Here is a 20351-nt window from a genome sequence, read left to right as displayed (position 1 = left end):
TACATATCGTTCATTCTAGCGGGAGACGGCTCAACAGACTTTTCTGACTAGCGAATTGAAACTTTTATAAATGAAAAGTAGCAATACATGTTTTAAGTGGAAAAAGTAGCCGGCTTAAAATAAATCTGTTACTTTGGCGACGCATGGGGAAAACAATGTGCCTACCAGTAAGTCACTTTTACCTATGCAGCTCGTTCAGTGCAGGTGACAGAATGTAGATTGGGAAAGGAAGTGACTTGAGACCAGTGAGATGTGCATTATGATTCTTATGACTTCCTACTTCCTTCCATCATTTTGCAAAACAAGAGAAGAACAGGGCATATTGTCATAAATCACTAGTACTAATATGGCATCACGTCCCCGTCTTATTCATAAATACGGGTACAGAACACAGATACTGCACAATGTACATTCAAACCAACAGGAAAATCACATATCCAAAGTCATCATGATGATACATGGCCAGATCAGATTACATACATCTCTGTAGTAGTGGGTATGAAGGCCTCAGCATGGTAATGTATGTCCAGTTACATGCAGGGCAGGCTACATATGGTTGTTGTAGGTCAACTTTTTACGGACTAATTGCTTACACCTTGTGGCCACACAGTCACACTACACATTCATAAATAAACACAACAAAGCCAAAGCCTCCAAAGTGCAAGATTTTTTCTTCTGAAGTACTTAACTCAGGTTTCCATTTGGGTGCTTAAATTATATAGCAACTCTTACATAGGATACATTATATAGCATCTCTTTTAATACTAATGTCTAGACCTTGATCAGTAGCTGACTAAAAGGCTTTCTACACCCTGCGACACACTTGAACACAGGGAAATGTAGGCAAGCGGTAAAGAAAATACAACATATGTTAAAACCACCACTGTCAGTCCATAGCCTACATCAGTTCATTGTCATCTCACAGGAACAATGTCAAAACTGGACTTTAGGGATACAAAATTCAGGTAGGTAACTTTCCCAAAATTCCAAAGTTTTCCATTCCAATCTTCCAACCGGGATTTCTGTAAAAGCAAGGCATTTTGGAAAGTTGAATTTTGCAACCCTGCTGGACTCTCTCATCAACAGAAATCTCTATAATTTCAAAATCCTCTTCAGGTAGGTACACACCATCATTAGCCTGAGAACATGACTGTTTCTGCATGCTACACCACTGCCTTGTACCCAACGTTAGCCTACATTGTTACGTCGTAGCCAATGACAAGCTGGCCTGGTTAAAGTAAAAACTGACTAGCAGCCATGGTTATGTCCAAAATGACACCATTTTCCCTATATAGTGCACTACTTTTGGCCAGAGTTTGACTAGTGCACTATATAGGGAATAGGTTGGCATTTTAGACACTATGTGTCCTATGTGTCTGTTGCAATGATAGATATATTGGTCTGTTGGTTATATGGGTAAAAGAGTGCACAGAGACATTGTAGATAAGAACACAACACACAAACAGCAGCTTGTATACAACAAGGCATTGGACCCCAAACCTGCACAGTATAGAAGAGACTTACTATACACTAAACCCTGAATGGAGACAAACACACACACATCAATACCAAAGACAACACTCCTACAGATACACACCTGTTATATCTGTTAAACTGCATGGGGCAAACCTGTTTCGATGTCTGACAATAATACTTTTTGGGGATCATCAAAATAATACAATTTGATGTTCAGTTTTGAACAAACTGATGTGATGTTTTGGGATTTTATCATTGGGATTCTACTAAACTCAGGATGCTCAAAAAGCACAGTTATGTGTTCAACACAAGCTTGGGGAGAGTGTTCTTAATTCTCATAAAATGTAGGAGAGTTGTCCTATAACAGACATATTACACATTTAAATCCTTGTCTCATTGTTTTATGTGTCTAGGTTTGTACTCACAACAGTGTCAGGTAGGTACATGAGCAACATAAGACCTCAGATTTTGTCAAGGCAGATTGTCCGGTGTGACTTTCCCCTCTGTTATTGGCTGGGTGACTTCTTAGGTAGGGTGGGAGGCAGTGTATAGAATTGGGTTGCTATGGCATTACCAACGACAGTCGTTAGGGGTTCATTGCCCATAGCCACCCATCGAAGCAGAGTGAGTCATTGTCCATAGGTATCCATGGCAATAGTTGCCGGGGTGTTGTCCAAAGCCACAGGTTGGGCGGTTTTAGAACAACATTATAAGAGGTGGAGAGAGTCACAAAAGCAGGAGCTGAGACAGACAGGGGCTGTGGATTGGCACTGGCAGTTGTTTTGAGGCATTGCCATGGGGCCCAGTGCCTTCATTTGCTTTCCGACTGGGGCAAAGAGCGACTGGGCTCAGCATGGCTCCAGTGGCTGAGCCACAATGGCCTCCTCTGGTAGTAGGGATCAATACCTCAGAGCGGAAGCCGACCTCCTTAAAACAGAAAAAAAGTTTACTAGGGTAAATGAACACATCTAATAAGGAATATTCATGGGACTGAGAGACGTTTTGAAAAATTTACAATTAATAGTTCCCCAGTCAGGTTGTGTTGAGATGCAGGGAGTTTAAGGAAGTTCCTAAACATTTCAGAATGTATAGCCCCAGCGAACGCTCTCGGTTTTGTCTGTTTTGAGATAGACAGCTACTAGCGATCTTTCTAAACATTTCAGAACGTCTAGCCCTAGTGAACGTGCCCCAATCCAGCAATGCAGAGATGAAGGGTGGAGGTGGATGGGGAGGGAGCAGCTAGTTGAGGTGGAGGGTTTGCTTCATGAACTCATAGGTGGTGAAGGCCACAGCCTGAGAGGGCACACAGCGGATGTAGTTGAGAGACAGGCCTCTGTACAGACCCTTCTTCACCCCATACTGACTGTACACATACTTCAGAGTCTTGGTCAGGGTACTGTAGAGGGAGACAAGTAGGAAGACAAAAAAAGTGACTCATTATTTTACAGTGCGGGGCTTACCAGGTACTTCTCAATTAAATGGTAATATGTTAATTCATAATAACATTTTGCTTCTACCGAAAAATGAATCTGTTAAAGATGTTTGGAATAGGTTATTCTGCCAGTGCCAGTCTGTTTCTGCATTCTAAACCTCAACGATCGAGCTGTTTAATAGACACAGACATGCACACAGGCTCGGGACTGACATCATCTGACACACAAGATCTCATTGTATGGAGTAGAACATAGACTAAGACTGTTGAGTTACTGAGTGAGGAGTCTATTCTTGCCCTGACAACCCAGAGGTTGTCCACCTCTAGTAAATCATTATTACGAGGATAAATTATAGAAGCATATAGTGTCAGGTGGTGAAGTATTTCTACTGCCACTGTGCAGCAGGGTGAACTTTGAAAGGCATGCCTGGTATGCGGCTGTAGTCTTCTGGAGGACCAATCAGGGCTTAGGACTCAATAATACCCTACACTCCACAAAACTCCTATACCCAAGCGATTTTTCCAAGTATTCAAACAGGGTCCAAGGTAGGGTTGGGTGGTATACAGATTTCCATACCGTTCCTGTACCATACCGGGGTATGCGGTATAACCGGCAGTGCACACAAGGGGTGTTATTTTTTCCCCAAACGAAAACATAAATAAATTATATATACAGTGCATTCGGAAAGTATTCAGACCCCTTCCCTTTTTCCACATGTTGTTACGTTACAGCCTTATTCTAAAATTGATTAAAAAATTAATACAATCTACACACAATACCCCATAATGACAAAGCGGAATTTATTAAAAAAATAAAAAAAACAGAAATACCTTATTTACATAAGTATTCAGACCCTTTGCTATGAGACTCGAAATTGAGCTCAGGTGCATCCTGTTTCCATTTATACAACTTGATTGGAGTCTACCTGTGGTAAATTCAATTGATTGAACATGATTTGGAAAGGCACACACCTGTCTATATAAGGTCCCACCATTGACACCTTCCAACAGGACAATGACCCTAAGCACACAGCCAAGACAACTCAGGAGTGGCTTTGGGACAAGTCTCTGAATGTCCTTGAGTGGCTCAGCCAGAGCCTGGACTTGAACACGATCGAACATCTCTGGAGAGACCTGAAAATAGTTGTGCAGCGACGTTGCTCTCAGAACAGCCTCAAATCATCGGGGCATGGATTATAAGGTGTCAAAAGCGTTCCACAGGGATGCTGGCCCACGTTGACTCCAATGCGTCCCACAGTTGTGTCAAGTTGGCTGGATGTCCTTTAGGTGGTGGACCATTCTTGATACACCCGGTAAACTGTTGAATGTGAAAAACCCAGCAGCGTTGCAGTTCTTGACACACTCAAACCGGTGTGCCTGGCACCTACTACCATACTCCGTTCAAAGGCACTTAAAACTTTTTGTCTTGCCCATTCACCCTCTGAATGGCACACATACACAATCCATGTCTCAAGGCTAAGAAAAATCCTTCTTTAACCTGTCTCCTACCCTTCATCTACACTGATTGAAGTGGATTTAACAGGTGACATCAAAAAGGGATCATAGCTTTCACCTGGATTCACCTGGTCAGTATTTGTCATGGAAAGAGCAGGTGTTCCTAATGTTTTTGTACACTCAGTGTATATATACAGTGCCTTCAGAAAGTATTCATACCCCTTGACTTATTCCTCATTTTGTTGTGTTACAGCGTGAATTCAAAATGGATTACAAATGAACAATTCTCACCCATCTACACACAATACCCCATAATCACAAAGTGAAAACATATTTCAACATTTTAGCAAATTTTTTGAAAACTAAATACAGAAATATCTAATACTTTGTAGAAGCATATACAGTGCCTTCAGAAAGTATTCACACCCCTCAACTTTTCCACATTTTGTTGTGTTAAAAGGTGGGATTAAAATGGATTTCATTGTCATTTTTTGTCAACGATCTACACAAAATACTCTGTAATGTCACAAGTGGAAGAACATTTCTAACATTAATTCTAACATGAGTTTTATATGATAAAAATAAACGGAATAGAGTTAAGCACAGGCAAACTTTGGGAAAAAAATATGAAAAAGAAAAACATATCTTGATTACATAAGTATTCAACCCCCTGAGTCAATACATGTTAGAATCACGTTTGGCAGTGATTACAGCTGTGATTCTTTCTGGGTAAGTCTCTAAGAGCTTTCCACACCTGGATTGTGCAACATTTGCCCATTATTCATTTCAAAATTCTTCAAGCTCTGTCAAATTAGTTATTGATCATTGCTAGACAACCATTTTCAGGTCTTGCCATAGATTTCCAAGTAGATTTAAGTCAAAACTGTAACTCGGCCACTCAGGAACATGAACTGTCTTCTTGGTAAGCAACTCCAGTGTAGATTTGGCATTGTGTTTTAGGTTATTGTCCTGCTGAAAGGTGAATTCATCTCCCAGTGTCTGGTGGAAAGCAGACTGAACCAGGTTTTCCTCTAGGATTTTGCCTGTGCTTAGCTCTATTCCGTAAATTTTTTATCCTGAAAAACTCCCCAGTCTTTAACGATTACAAGCATACCATAACATGATGCAGCCACCACTATGCTTGAAAATATGGAGAAAATATGGGGAGAGGTACTCTGTAATGTGTTGTATAGGATTTGCCCAAAACATAACACTTTGTATATTGTCTTTGCCACATTTTCTGCAGTATTACTTTAGTGCCTTGTTGCAAACAGGATGCATGTTTTAGAATAGTTGTATTCTGTACAGGCTTCCTTCTTTTCACTCTGTCAACTAGGTTATTATTGTGGAGTAACTACAATGTTGTTGATCCATTCTCAGTTTTCTCCTATCACAGCCATTCAACTTTGTAACTGTTTTAAAGTCACCATTGGTGAAATCCCTGAGCGGGTTTGGAAGGACGTCTGTGTCTTTGTAGTGACTGGGTGCATTGATACACCATCCAAAGTGCAATTAATAACTTCACCATGCGCAAAGGGATATTCAATGTCTGCTTTTCTATTTTTACCCATCTACCAATAGGTGCCCTTCTTTGCGAGGCATTGGAAAACCTCCCTTGTCTTTGTGGTTGAATCTGTGTTTGAAATTCACTGCTCGACTTAGGTACCTTACAGATAATTGTATGTGTGGGGTACAGAGATGAGGTAGTCATTCAAAAATCATGTTAAACACTATTATTGCACAAAGAGGGAGTAAATGCAATTTATTATGTGACTTGTTAAACACATTTTTACTCTTGAACTTTCACCTGAACACAACAAAATGTAGAAAAGGTCAAGGGGTGTGAATACTTTCTGAAGGTACTAGCAAAGTACTAGTGAATTCCCATAGCGGACGCTAGCTAAATGCTAACAAGCGCAAGCGAACATAATGTGATTGCAAGGACAGACAACCCAGCTCATAAAGTTATACAACTATCTCAAAAGGCTACTCACACTTGATCCAGGAGGGGATGATTGTCTCTGCTGTAACCAAGAAGCTTGATCTTGCAAGCTAGCCACCTATAGCTAGCAAGTTAGCAAACCAAATGCATAGCTGGAGCTCTGACTGGAGAACATTTGTTTGGCACATCTTAGATAGTTAACTTATAGTTATAAGATATTTTGCTAGTAAACATTAGTAGTGAATTTCAAGTGTAACTTGATCACATCTCTTTCTTCCGCTGCACAACAGTGGATCTTCAGGTCACGAAACTTCCATTTGCTCCATGTGCTCTTTGTAGACAAACATACCATGTGACTGGTTCAATTGAATTTGTGAATAAAAAATTAAATAATAAAAATTGGGGATGGTATTGAAAATCATACTGTTGGTATTTTAAAATACCCCGGTACACGGTATATACAGTATACCCCCTAAGTCTAGCACAGGGTCCTTTTGCCTTTTAGATCATAATGAATTAGATTATATGGAAAGGGAAACCTGATCCTAGATCAGCACTTCATTTTGTAATATGAGCTCTGGGTTTGGAGAGGAAGGGGTAAATAGTGCCACTTACAGACATTTGTCAGAGTCAGGAAGCACCACTCCTAACTGCATCCTTCTCCTGGCAACATCCAAAGGATAGCTGGGAGAGGAGACAGGGAAGAGAAGGGGGGGGACAAGGAGGGGGGGACAGGGAGAGGGAGAGAGAAAGAGAGCAAATTAGTTAACCAACCAAATCGATCGACCAACCAATCAAACAATTAACCACCCCTCCACAGAGCAGTTGACATAGGTCTTTAAAACCAATTAATCCATCAGTCAAACACCCAATCAATCAATCAACCTACGAAATGGTCTGTGCGATAGCTCCAGCTACCCCTCCACAGAGGAGGTTGACGTGGGTCTTCAGCACCATCACCTCTGGGTTATCTGAGGACGGTCGCCCCAGTAGCTCTGGGAAGTGGGCCAGACCCAGACTCTTCAACGTGCCGAAGGTAAAGAACGAGAACCCTGAAGGAAGGAGGGAGGAAGGGCAGAAGAAATGAGGCCCACAAAACTCCACAGAAAGTTATTGACAACACTGTGTGTGCGCGTGTTTGTGCATGCTCACCTGCGTATGGAGCCATGCCTATAAGGGTTGGGATCAGACCCTTGTAGAAGCCAGGGATGCCTCCTTCCTTTAAAAAGAGAACACCAACAACTGAGCCTCAATTCAAGATAAACACAAACACAGGAGGGAAACCTGCACACCTCTCAAATTACAGCTTTAATTTGAAACTGAGAGGAACAAATTAAGGGATAGGTTAGAACAAACTAGCATACCTTTAGGTATATAGTCTGGAAGGCATTTCCGATGCCTGTGTAGCGATGGTGTCCTTTCACCTGGTATGCCAGACGGGCTCTGATCACATCCAGAGGGTACGTACATATCACAGCTGTCATCCCTGAGCAACACAACAACAACAATAACATGGTCAGATACAATATACTTAACAACAGTTGTTGTTTTGTTGAATCTATTGTGGAAACTATTGTTGTTGAAAAATAACCAGAAATTAGGAAGTATCTTCTCTGCATTATACAGGCCTCCCATTTTCTTTTTTGGATTCTTCCCACTGATCTTCTCTCACCTGCCATAGAACCTGCCATGAGCCTGTGGATGTGTCCAGAGATGCCCAGCTGTTTACTGAGTATCTTCTTGTATTTGTCAAAGGCCATGAACTGGATGGCTCCATAGGGGAATATCCTGACCATCATAGCCCCATTGCCTTTATACAGCCCAAGGTAACCCTCCTTCTTTGGCACAGCACGGAGAGTGGCTACCACTCCTACAGGAGAGAGAGGAGAGAGGGAGAGGGAGGGGAGAGGGGGAGCGGGAGAGAGAGGGGGAGCGGGAGAGAGAGAGGGAGGGGAGAGAGGGAGAGAGAGAGGGAGGGGAGAGAAGGAGAGAGGGAGGGGAGAGAGGGAGGGGAGAGTGAGGGGAGAGAGAGAGGGAGGGGAGAGAGAGCAAAGAACAAAAAGAAGAAAGATCAGTGTGATGTCATTGTTTTGTTTTCGGTGCCATCTGGTAGAAGAAGAAGATAAAACATCTCAGATTATTTAAACGCCACATGATACAACATTCACATGGGAGGGGGGATACATGAGTGGCACTGACAAACCAATTGACAACCCACACACATGTTTACAGGTAGAGGAATACTCAATTTCAAAGCAGCAGAGTTATCCAGACCTTACCCAGGTCTTTGTAGTGGGGGCTGTGGGCTTGCAATAAGATCTTCACTCTGTCCAGAGGAGCGATGGTGGACTTGGCACAGCATCCAGCTATACCTAAACACACCCAGACAACAGATACAGACACCTTCAACATGAGCATATCTGAGCTGGACTGAGTAAAATTAACATTAAATTAATCTGCAGATGATTAGATGCAAGTTTGCTCAAACCAGAATCTAGACGTGTTAGTTTGGATTAGTGTATATTACACTGAACAAAAATATAAACGCAACATGTAAAGTGGGGGGGTGCTGAGGAGTATTTATGTCTGTAATAAAGCCCTTTTGTGGGGAAAAACTCATTCTGATTGGCTGGGCCTGGATCCCCAGTGGGTGGGCCTGGCTGCCGACTGGGTGGGCCTATGCCCTTCAATCCATAGATTAGGGCCTAATTTATTTATTTCAATTGACTGACTTCCTTATATGAACTGTAACTCAGTAAAATCGTTGAAATTGTTGCACGTTGCGTTTATATTTTTGTTCAGTATACATCACTTTGGACTTGTCATGGATCTAGTTTTGTCCCGTGAAATAGATAGTGGATCTAAATGTTCTTCCTCAATCCTGGACTATCGGACCACGATCTTATTACGTTTGCAATCGCAACAAATAATTTGGTTAGACCCCAACCAAGGACTATCAAAAGCTGCGCTGTAAATTCTCGGACAACAGTAGCTAAGATGGGGAGAAGTCTGTCCATAAGCACTGCTCTGCCTTTTAGTTTTGTTGCACCTGGACTACTGTTCAGTCGTAACAGTAGTTGCCACGAAGAGGGACCTCGGAAAATTACAATTGACTCAGAACAGGGCAGCCCGGCTGGCCCTTAAATGTACACGGAGAGCTAACATTAATAATATGCATGTAAATCTCTCATGGCTCAAAGTGGAGGAGAGATTGACTTCACCACTACTTGTTTTTGTAAGAAGGGTTGACAGGCTGAATGCACCGAGGTGTCTGTCTAAACTACTAGCACACGGCTCGGACACCCATGCATACCCCACAAGACATGCCACCAAAGGTCTCTTCACAATCCCCAAGTCAAGGACAGACTATGGGAGGAGCACAGTACTACATAGAGCCATGACTACATGGAACGCTATTCCACATCAGGTAACTGATGCAAGCAGTAGAATCAGATTTTAAAAAACAGATACAAATACACCTTATGAACAGCAGGGACTGTGAAGAGACACACACACAGGCACACATACACATGATAAGACATGCACTCTACACACACATGGATTTTGTAATGTAGATATGTGATAGTAGAGTAGTGGCCTGAGGGAACACACTTAATGTGTTGTGAAATGTGTTATGAAATGTAATGTCATGTAATATTTTTAATTGTATATAACTGCCTTAATTTTGCTGGACCCCAGGAAGAGTAGCTGCTGCCTTGGCAGCAGCTAATGGGGATCCTTAATAAATACAAATACAAAGATTCCTAGATGCCTTTCCAGACTCCCTTCACCTACCCAAGGACGTCGGAGTACAAAAATCTGTTAACCACCTAACCGAGGATCTAAACTTAACCTTGTGTAATACCCTAGATGGGGTCGCACCTGCTAAAAACAATAACAAATTGTCACAAGAAACTAGCTGCCTGGTATACAGCCTGAGCCCTGAAGCAAACTTCCAGAAAATTGGAACGGAAATTGCGCTCCACCAAATTGGAAGTCTGACAAATCCGACTAGCTTGGAAGGACAGTACCATGCATTGTCCAAAAGCCCTCTCTGCTGCTCGATCAACTTACTTTTATAAACTGATTGTGGAGAATAAAACAATCCTAAATTAATGTTTTATACTGTCGCAAAGCTAACGAAAAAACAGCATTCCCCAAGTGAAGTTGGCCTTCACTTCAGCAGTGATGAATTCAATTGAACTTCTTTGACAAAAAAAATCATGATCATTAGAAAACAAAATACTGCTAATTTCCTGCAATTCTACACATTTTGCCATAGGGTGGAGAGAAATGTTTGCATTTTTTTACATGATATCTGAGTGAGGCTGACTAACAAAATCAATGGGGGCCCCCTGGCCGGTAATTCCACCATGATTATTACTAAGTTTACATACAGTGCCATGAAAAAGTATTTGCCCCCTTTCTGATTTTCTCTATTTTTGCATATTTTTTATACTGAATGTTATCAGATCTTCAACCAAGACCTAATATTAGATAAAGGGAACCTGAGTTTACAAATAACAAAAAAAGTTATAATTCCCGTGTGTGAAAAAGTAATTTCCTTCTTACACTCATCAATAACTGATTGTGCCACCTTTAGCTGCAATGACTGCAACCAAATGCTTTCTGTAGTTGTTGATCAGTCTCTTACATTGCTGTGGAGGAATTTTTGCCCATTTGTCCATGCAGGACTGCTGTAACTCAGCGACATTTGTGGGTTTTCAAGCATGAACTGCTCGTTTCAAGTCCTGCCACAACATCTCAATTGGGATTAGGTCGGGACTTTGACTAGGCCATTCCAAAACTTCCAATTTGTTGCTTTTTAACCACTTTCATTTAGACTGGATTGTGTGTTTTAGATCATTGTCTTGCTGCATGACCCTGCTGCGCTTCAGCTTCAGCTCACAGACGGCTGGCTTGACATTCTCCTGTAGAATTATCTGATAAAGAGCAGAATTCTAGTTCCTTCTCTTAAGGCAAGTCGTTCTGGACGTGAGGCCAAAAAGTTGACTCAAGTTTCCCAAAAAGCACCTGGAAGCATCTGGATGATCATCGAGACTCTTGGAAGAATGTTCTATGGACAGATGAGTCAAAAGTATAACTTTTTGGACGACATGGGTCCCATAATACCTGGCAAAAACCAAACACTCCATTCCACAGTAAGAACCTTACACCAACGGTCAAGCATGGTGGTGGTAGTGTGATGGTTTGAGGATGCTTTGCTACCTCAGGAGCTGGATGACTTCCACTTCGACATTAGAGTATTTTGTGTACATCGTTGACAAAAAAAGACAATTAAATCAATTTTAATCCCACCTTGTAACACGACAAATTGTGGAAAAAGTAAAGGGGTGTGAATACTTTATGAAGGCTACAACCTTCTCTGTCTGTCTGTTGTAACGGATATTGCAGTTGACAAGCAGGACGCAGTCCCTACACTTTTGACACATTTTGTGTGATGATGTAAGATAATCTTTATAGTTGCTGCCATATCGTAGTTCCTGAAAAAATAACACTACTTGACTGCCTGTCTGCCTCCTGCGCAGCTTAGCCAATGTTTGCAATGATGATGAAAAAATTACATTCCATCGCTAATTACACTGCGTGTCTGTCTCTTGCTGCGTTCCACCTCTGGGCAGTCGAACATTCTAGGTAGCCGTGCGTGCATCCAGACCGGTAAAAAGAGTCTGACAATGGGCGAGTTCGTTTTGCGTCGCCCGGTGCCATAGTTATGCAATATATGCTGATATCGTGGCGAGAGTAAATCAATCAATCAATCAATCAATCAATTTTATTTTATATAGCCCTTCTTACATCAGCTAATATCTCGAAGTGCTGTACAGAAACCCAGCCTAAAACCCCAAACAGCTAGTAATGCAGGTGTAGAAGCACGGTGGCTAGGAAAAACTCCCTAGAAAGGCGAAAACCTAGGAAGAAACCTAGAGAGGAACCAGGCTATGAGGGGTGGCCAGTCCTCTTCTGGCTGTGCCGGGTGGAGATTATAACAGAACCATGCCAAGATGTTCAAAAATGTTCATAAGTGACAAGCATGGTCAAATAATAATCAGGAATAAATCTCAGTTGGCTTTTCATAGCCGATCATTAAGAGTTGAAAACAGCAGGTCTGGGACAGGTAGGGGTTCCATAACCGCAGGCAGAACAGTTTAAACTGGAATAGCAGCAAGGCCAGGCGGACTGGGGACAGCAAGGAGTCACCACGGCCGGTAGTCCCGACGTATGGTCCTAGGGCTCAGGTCTCTCAGTTGGCTTTTCATAGCTGATCATTAAGAGTTGAAAACAGCAGGTCTGGGACAGGTAGGGGTTTCGTAGCCGCAGGCAGAACAGTTGAAACTGGAATAGCAGCAAGGCCAGGCGGACTGGGGACAGCAAGGTGTCATCATGCCCGGTAGTCCTGACGTATGGTCCTAGGGCTCAGGTTCTCAGAGAGAAAGAGAGAACGAGAGAATTAGAGAGAGCATACTTAAATTCACACAGGACACTGGATAAGACAGGAGAAGTACTCCAGGTATAACCAACTAACCCCAGCCCCCCGACACATAAACTACTGCAGCATAAATACTGGAGGCTGAGACAGGAGCGGTCCGGAGACACTGTGGCCCCATCCGAAGAAACCCCCGGACAGGGCCAAACAGGAAGGATATAACCCCACCCACTCCGCCAAAGCACAGCCCCCGCACCACTAGAGGGATATCCCCAACCACCAACTTACAATCCTGAGACAAGGCCGAGTATAGCCCACAGAGGTCTCCACCACAGCACAAACCAAGGGGGGGGCGCCAACCCAGACAGGAAGATCACGTCAGTAACTCAACCCACTCAAGTGACGCACCCCTCCCAGGGACGGCATGAAAGAGCACCAGCAAGCCAGTGACTCAGCCCCTGCAACAGGGTTAGAGGCAGAGAACCCCAGTGGAGAGGGGAACCGGCCTGGCAGAGACAGCAAGGGCTGTTCGTTGCTCCAGCCTTTCCGTTCACCTTCACACTCCTGGGCCAGACTACACTCAATCATATGACCTACTGAAGAGATAAGTCTTCAGTAAAGACTTAAAGGTTGAGACCGAGTCTGCGTCTCTCACATGGGTAGGCAGACTGTTCCATAAAAATGGAGATCTATAGGAGAAAGCCCTGCCTCCCGCTGTTTGCTTAGAAATTCTAGGGACAATTAGGAGGCCTGCGTCTTGTGACCGTAGCGTACGTATTGGTATGTACGGCAGGACCAACTCGGAAAGATAGGTAGGAGCAAGCCCATGTAACGCTTTATAGGTTAACAGTAAAACCTTGAAATCAGCCCTTGCCTTAACAGGAAGCCAGTGTAGGGAAGCTAGCACTGGAGTAATATGATCAAATTTCTTGGTTCTAGTCAGGATTCTAGCAGCCGTATTTAGCACTAACTGAAGTTTATTTAGTGCTTTATCCGGGTAGCCGGAAAATAGAGCATTGCAGTAGTCTAACCTAGAAGTAACAAATGCATGGATTAATTTTTCTGCATCATTTTTGGACAGAAAATTTCTGATTTTTGCAATGTTACGTAGATGGAAAAAAGCTGTCCTTGAAACAGTCTTGATATGTTCGTCAAAAGAGAGATCAGGGTCAAGAGTAACGCCTAGGTCCTTCACAGTTTTATTTGAGACGACTTTACAACCATCAAGATGAATTGTCAGATTTAACAGAAGATCTCTTTGTTTCTTGGGACCTAGAACAAGCATCTCTGTTTTGTCCGAGTTTAAAAGTAAAAAGTTTTCAGCCATCCACTTCCTTATGTCTGAAACACAGGCTTCTAGCGAGGGCAATTTTGGGGCTTCACCATGCTTCATTGAAATGTACAGCTGTGTGTCATCCGCATAGCAGTGAAAGTTAACATTATGTTTTCGAATAACATCCCCAAGAGGTAAAATATATAGTGAAAACAATAGTGGTCCTAAAACGGAACCTTGAGGAACACCGAAATGTACAGTTGATTTGTCGGAGGACAGACCATTCACAGAAACAAACTGATATCTTTCCGACAGGTAGGATCTAAACCAGGCCAGAACTTGTCCGTGTAGACCAATTTGGGTTTCCAGTCTCTCCAAAAGAATGTGGTGATCGATGGTGTCAAAGGCAGCACTAAGGTCTAGTAGCACGAGGACAGATGCAGAGCCTCGGTCTGACGCCATTAAAAGGTCATTTACCACCTTCACAAGTGCAGTCTCAGTGCTATGATGGGGTCTAAAACCAGACTGAAGCATTTCGTATACATTGTTTGTCTTCAGAAAGGCAGTGAGTTGCTGCGCAACAGCTTTTTCTAAAATTTTTGAGAGGAATGGAAGATTCGATATAGGCCGATAGTTTTTTATATTTTCCGGGTCAAGGTTTGGCTTTTTCAAGAGAGGCTTTATCACTGCCACTTTTAGTGAGTTTGGTACACATCCGGTGGATAGAGAGCTGTTTATTATGTTCAACATAGGAGGGCCAAGCACAGGAAGCAGCTCCTTCAGCAGTTTAGTAGGAATAGGATCCAGTATGCAGCTTGAAGGTTTAGAGGCCATGATTATTTTCATCATTGTGTCAAGAGATATAGTACTAAAACACTTAAGTGTCTCTCCCGATCCCAGGCCCTCGCAGAGCTGTGCAGATCCAGGACAGCTAAGCCCTGGAGGAATACGCAGATTCAAAGAGGAGTCCGTAATTTGCTTTCTAATGGTCATGATCTTTTCCTCAAAGAAGTTCATGAATTTATCACTGCTGAAGTGAAAGCCATCCTCTCTTGGGGAATGCTGCTTTTTAGTTAGCTTTGCAACAGTATCAAAAAGAAATTTTGGATTGTTCTTATTTTCCTCGATTAAGTTGGAAAAGTAGGATGATCGAGCAGCAGTGAGGGCTCTTCGGTACTGCACGGTACTGTCTTTCCAAGCTAGTCGGAAGACTTCCAGTTTGGTGTGGCGCCATTTCCGTTCCAATTTCCTGGAAGCTTGCTTCAAAGCTCGGGTATTTTCTGTATACCAGGGAGCTAGTTTCTTATGACAAATGTTTTTCGTTTTTAGGGGTGCAACTGCATCTAGGGTATTGCGCAAGGTTAAATTGAGTTCCTCAGTTAAGTGGTTAACTGATTTTTGTCCTCTGACGTCCTTGGGTAGGCAGAAGGAGTCTGGAAGGGCATCAATGAATTTTTGTGTTGTCTGAGAATTTATAGCACGACTTTTGATGCTCCTTGGTTGGGGTCTGAGCAGATTATTTGTTGCGATTGCAAACGTAATAAAATGATGGTCCGATAGTCCAGGATTTTGTGGAAAAACATTAAGATCTACAACATTTATTCCATGGGACAAAACTAGGTCCAGAGTATGACTGTGGCAGTGAGTAGGTCCAGAGACATGTTGGACAAAACCCACTGAGTCGATAATGGCTCCGAAAGACTTTTGGAGTGGGTCTGTGGACTTCTCCATGTGAATATTAAAATCACCAAAAATTAGAATATGATCTGCTATGACTACAAGGTCTGATAGGAATTCAGGAAACTCAGAGAGGAACGCTGTATATGGCCCAGGAGGCCTGTAAACAGTAGCTATAAAAAGTGATTGAGTAGGCTGCATAGATTTCATGACTAGAAGCTCAAAAGATGAAAACGCCATTTTTTTTTTTGTAAATTGAAATTTGCTATCGTAAATGTTAGCAACACCTCCGCCTTTGCGGGATGCACGGGGAATATGGTCACTAGTGTAACCAGGAGGTGAGGCCTCATTTAACACAGCAAATTCATCAGGCTTAAGCCATGTTTCAGTCAGGCCAATCACATCAAGATTATGATCAGTGATTAGTTCATTGACTATGACTGCCTTTGAAGTGAGGGATCTAACATTAAGTAACCCTATTTTGAGATGTGAGGTATCACGATCTCTTTCAATAATGGCAGGAATGGAGGAGGTCTTTATCCTAATAAGATTGCTAGGGTGAACACCGCCATGTTTAGTTTTGCCCAACCTAGGTCGAGGCACAGACACAGTCTCAATGGGTATGGCTGAGCTGACTACACTGACTGTGCTATTGGCAGACTCCACTAAGCTGGCAGGTTGTCTAACAGCCTGCTGCCTGGCCTGCACCCTATTTCACTGTGGGGCTAGAGGAGTTAGAGCCCTATCTATGTTGGTAGATAAGAGGAGAGCACCCCTCCAGCTAGGATGGAGTCCGTCACTCCTCAGCAGGTCAGGCTTGGTCCTGTTTGTGGGTGAGTCCCAGAAAGAGGGCCAATTATCCACAAATGTTATCTTTTGGGAGGGGCAGAAATCAGTTTTCAACCAGCGATTAAGTGCTGAGACTCTGCTGTAGAGCTCGTCACTTCCCCTAACTGGGAGGGGGCCAGAGACAATTACTCGATGCCGACACATCTTTCTAGCTGATTTACACGCTGAAGCTATGTTGCACTTGGTGACCTCTGACTGTTTCATCCTAACATCGTTGGTGCCGACGTGGATAACAATATCTCTATACTCTCTACACTCGCCAGTTTTAGCTTTAGCCAGCACCATCTTTAGATTAGCCTTAACGTCGGTAGCCCTGCCCCCTGGTAAACAGTGTATGATCGCTGGGTAAATAGCTGCATGTAACTCAGCAGCTAAGAATAAAATGTAATCGCTAGACTGCCTGTTTGTGTCATGCTTATGTTTGTAATACTGACAACAAAGTTTGTACGAACATGTCGATAACATACACTATATATATATATATATATATATATATATATATATATATAAATAAAAGTATGTGGACACCCCTTCAAATTAGTGGATTCGGCTATTTCAGCCACACCGTTGCTGACAGGTGTATAAAATCGAGCACACAGCCATGCAATCTGCATAGACAAACATTGGCAGTAGAATGGCCTTACTGAAGAGCTCAGTGACTTTCAACGTGGCACCGTCATAGGATGCCACCTTTCCAACAAGTCAGTTTGTCAAATTTCAGCTCTGCAAGGGCTGCCCCGGTCAACTGTAAGTGCTGTTATTGTGAAGTGGAAACGTCTACGAGCAACAACGGCTCAACCACGAAGTGGTAGGCCGCACAAGCTCACAGAACAGGACCGCCGAGTGCTCAAGCGCGTAGCGCGTAAAAATAATCTGTCCTTGGATGCAACACTCACTACCGAGTTCCAAACTGCCACTGGAAGCAACTTCAGCACAATAACTGTTCGTCGGGAGCTTCATGAAATAGATTTCCATGGCCGAGCAGCCGCACACAAGCCTAAGATCACCATGTGCAATGCCAAGTGTCGGCTGGACAGGTGTAAAGCTCGACGCCATTGGACTCCGACGGACGAATCTGGGTTTGGCGGAGAACGCTACCTGCCCGAATGTATAGTGCCATGTATAAACTGTAAAGTTTGGTGGAGGAAGAATAATGGTCTGGGGCTGTTTTTCATGGTTCGGGCTAGGCCCCTTAGTTCCAGTGAAGGGAAATCAATGCTACAGCATACAATGACATTCTAGACAATTCTGTGCTTCCAACTTTGTGGCAATGGTTTGGGGAAGGCCCTTTCCCGTTTCCGCATGACAATACCCCCGTGCGAACCAGGCCTAATCGCCCAACAACAGTGCCCGACCTCACTAATGCTTGTGGCTGAATGGGAGTAAGTCCCCGCAGCAATGTTCCAACATCTAGTGGAAAGCCTTCCCAGAAGAGTGGAGGCTGTTATAGCAGCAAAGGGGGGACCAACTCCATATTAATGCCCATGATTTTGGAATGAGATGTTCGACGAGCAGATGTTCACATACTTTTGACCATGTAGTGCATTTTGTGTAAAACATGTAAATAGCTGCATGTATCCTACTCCCCTCCTGAAAAAATAACATGAACTCGCGCTTATTTTTACTGAGGCATGGAATGCAGTAAGTTTTAACAGTTGTGTGTTTAACATGAAGTTTGTAGGCTACATCAGTGACCAGACAAAAGCGACCAAGGAGGTGGGAGCGGCAGTGGAGCACTCTGCACTGCAGCTACGTAGGCAGCGGAGTGGGAACTCAGCTACGTTAAAAAAATAACCTGCAAATGCACTGAAATATCCGTATTTTTTGTCTGGGCAAATTGAGAAACAGAAACTCTGTATCCATAACCACTCCCTATAATTTAACAGTTCCATTTCACATCATGCTGTTAAAATAAATAATTATAATTTACCAGTTTCTCGCAGTTATTTACTCCGGGAAAATGGAGTGGGTTTTGGTGGGAAATCTCTGTGAATCTCCATAACCCAGTTCCAGCTATTCAACCCTAGCCTATATCTATTTATTTTCTGGATCTCTGGTGAGGTTAAGCCATTATTTTAGATCAGGGATTGGCATCTGGCGGCCCATGGGCCGCCCACCTTTTGAAGGCCCTCAGATAATTTTTTTCAAACTCAGGTTGGGGTTTCAACTTACTGTTGAAAGTTAGAATAGTAGAATACACAAGGTGCAATTTCGAAATTTGGTTGTGCAACAGCAGTTTGTCTATGGAGATTGCATGGCTGTGTGCTCGATTTTAAACACCTGTCAGCAATGGGTGTGGCTGAAATAGCCGAAACAACTCATTTGAAGGGGTGTCCACATACTTTTGCATATATAGTGTAGGTAATCGACATGTTCATACATGGCCTCCACCCCCATCAAAGTTGCCCATCCCTGATTTAGATTATAGTAGTCCGTTATTGCTGGACAAAAAAGCCTGCACACCATGCATGCAGCTCATCAGAACCAGGATTTGTGTCATTAGATGTGTACTACTGTATGTTCTGTATTGCATTTCTGCATTATAATCACTAGTGAAGTCTGCAGCCACCCTTACCTCCAGCTACGAAGGAGCGGACAAAGTGATAATCCCCCTGAGTGTGGTTGGGGATCGCAGGACGACCAGGGGTGGAGACTGCAGCCTCCGTTGCCATGATGTGTGTGTTCAATCAGGACCCTAATGCATCCATAACTATGGAAAGATTTAAAAACAACAGTTACATAATTACATTCTCACCCAGAATTTTAAAGGATATCACTCGACGACATCATCATCCGACCGCCAATAATACTGACAGTGACACTGACATTCTGCCTTGCCTGGGAGGCACATAAATGTGATGAGGCATAACGATGTATGTAACGTTAACGTTAGTTGATCACTGAAACAAAGTATAATCAAGACATAGTGTGGTTTGGCTAGCTAAGTAGCTACTAGGCGGCTAGTCACGTATCAAAACAAAAATAGCACTAGCTAGTAGTAATGTTAACTGTCATTGAACGTAGCTAACGTTAGCTATCACTGAAATCGACCTATCGTGTTACCGCTAGCAGATTAACTTTAACTGGTTGGCTAAATAAAATTTTCAATCTACCATTGAACAGACTGTTCAAACAGTTAATCACAGTTCAATCGACTGTTGCTGTAATGATAACTTATATTAGCCATCTTACCCACTGCAAGGTCAACACTGTCAGATGAACGAACGTTGCACAACGGAGCTAGCGGGCACGTTAGCATTTGCAGGCAGTCCCTTCCTGATTCCCCATGTAAACAAACCTGCTTAGCGGGCGCTCCCGGAGACAACTTCACCGAGCGACAAGTCTGTGAGTTCAGTTTTCGGTCCCTATTTTGGCGAGTCATCCGTAGCTAATTAATAGCCAAAAGTGATTAGAAAAACAGCAATAAAACCAGTTTGCTACCTGGGTTAAATGTATGAAGGGTGAAGGCACTTGTTTTTACGATCACCAACCACTAGTGCCCTTCATCGTGCACAGATCTAGAGTTGCACCGGCGCATGCGAATGACATCATTGATAATAAAAAGGGAATAATAAAACCATAAATGTGGCAATTAATAATTACATGTCATTTACTGCCCAAACACTTTATCATTTGCTAAATATTGGGTCATATAGCGCTTGTTTGGAGCAGGTTAGTGTTTTTAAAGGTGTTATTATTACACAGTTGTAAAACATTTATTAACTTTAATACAGAATATGAAGCAAAACATCATCTTGTATAAGGGTGTCTAGGGTTTGAAGTAGTTTGATAGAAGTTTGAT

At 42.9% G+C, this 20351-nt stretch overlaps 1 protein-coding gene across 6 annotated transcripts; it reads right to left on the bottom strand.

The window, feature by feature from the left end:
- Window positions 1-246: 246 nt before the first annotated feature.
- Window positions 247-20080, bottom strand: LOC311133631 (solute carrier family 25 member 16-like). Of its 6 annotated transcripts, none has more exons than XR_014613612.1 (10): window positions 19742-20063; window positions 19125-19259; window positions 8585-8677; window positions 7978-8175; window positions 7670-7791; window positions 7458-7524; window positions 7195-7357; window positions 6921-6989; window positions 2664-2872; window positions 247-2403 (listed from the first exon to the last, which is right to left on the bottom strand). XR_014613612.1 is itself a non-coding variant. In XM_084167151.1 (9 exons), exons 2-9 carry the CDS (start codon window positions 19219-19221, stop codon window positions 2716-2718), a joined length of 966 nt encoding a protein of 321 aa, XP_084023277.1. In that variant the 5' UTR covers window positions 19222-19259; window positions 19742-20080; the 3' UTR covers window positions 247-2715. The 6 variants fall into 6 exon arrangements, 3 of the variants coding, with proteins under 3 accessions (XP_084023277.1, XP_084023278.1, XP_084023279.1); XR_014613613.1 differs by having other exon boundaries at window positions 19848-20061; XR_014613614.1 differs by having other exon boundaries at window positions 2492-2872; window positions 19742-19827.
- Window positions 20081-20351: the final 271 nt, after the last annotated feature.

Source organism: Coregonus lavaretus (assembly GCF_964263955.1).
Source record: "Coregonus lavaretus genome assembly, chromosome: 1".
Lineage (NCBI taxonomy): Eukaryota > Metazoa > Chordata > Actinopteri > Salmoniformes > Salmonidae > Coregonus > Coregonus lavaretus.
The sequence above is the reverse complement of the archived record's forward strand: the minus strand, read 5'-3'. Positions and strand labels throughout refer to the sequence as shown.

What these genes read in the sequence shown, in the direction of transcription:
- LOC311133631 (XM_084167151.1), bottom strand. Translation starts at nt 19,221, where the DNA reads ATGGCAACGGAGGCTGCAGTCTCCACCCCTGGTCGTCCTGCGATCCCC. An exon ending in GCTATCGCACAGACCATTTC is followed by an intron (nt 6,990 to 7,194) that starts GTAGGTTGATTG and finishes CTCCTCTCCCAG; the next exon opens with CTATCCTTTGGATGTTGCCA. An exon ending in CCTGACTCTGACAAATGTCT is followed by an intron (nt 2,873 to 6,920) that starts GTAAGTGGCACT and finishes CTCCCTCTACAG; the next exon opens with TACCCTGACCAAGACTCTGA.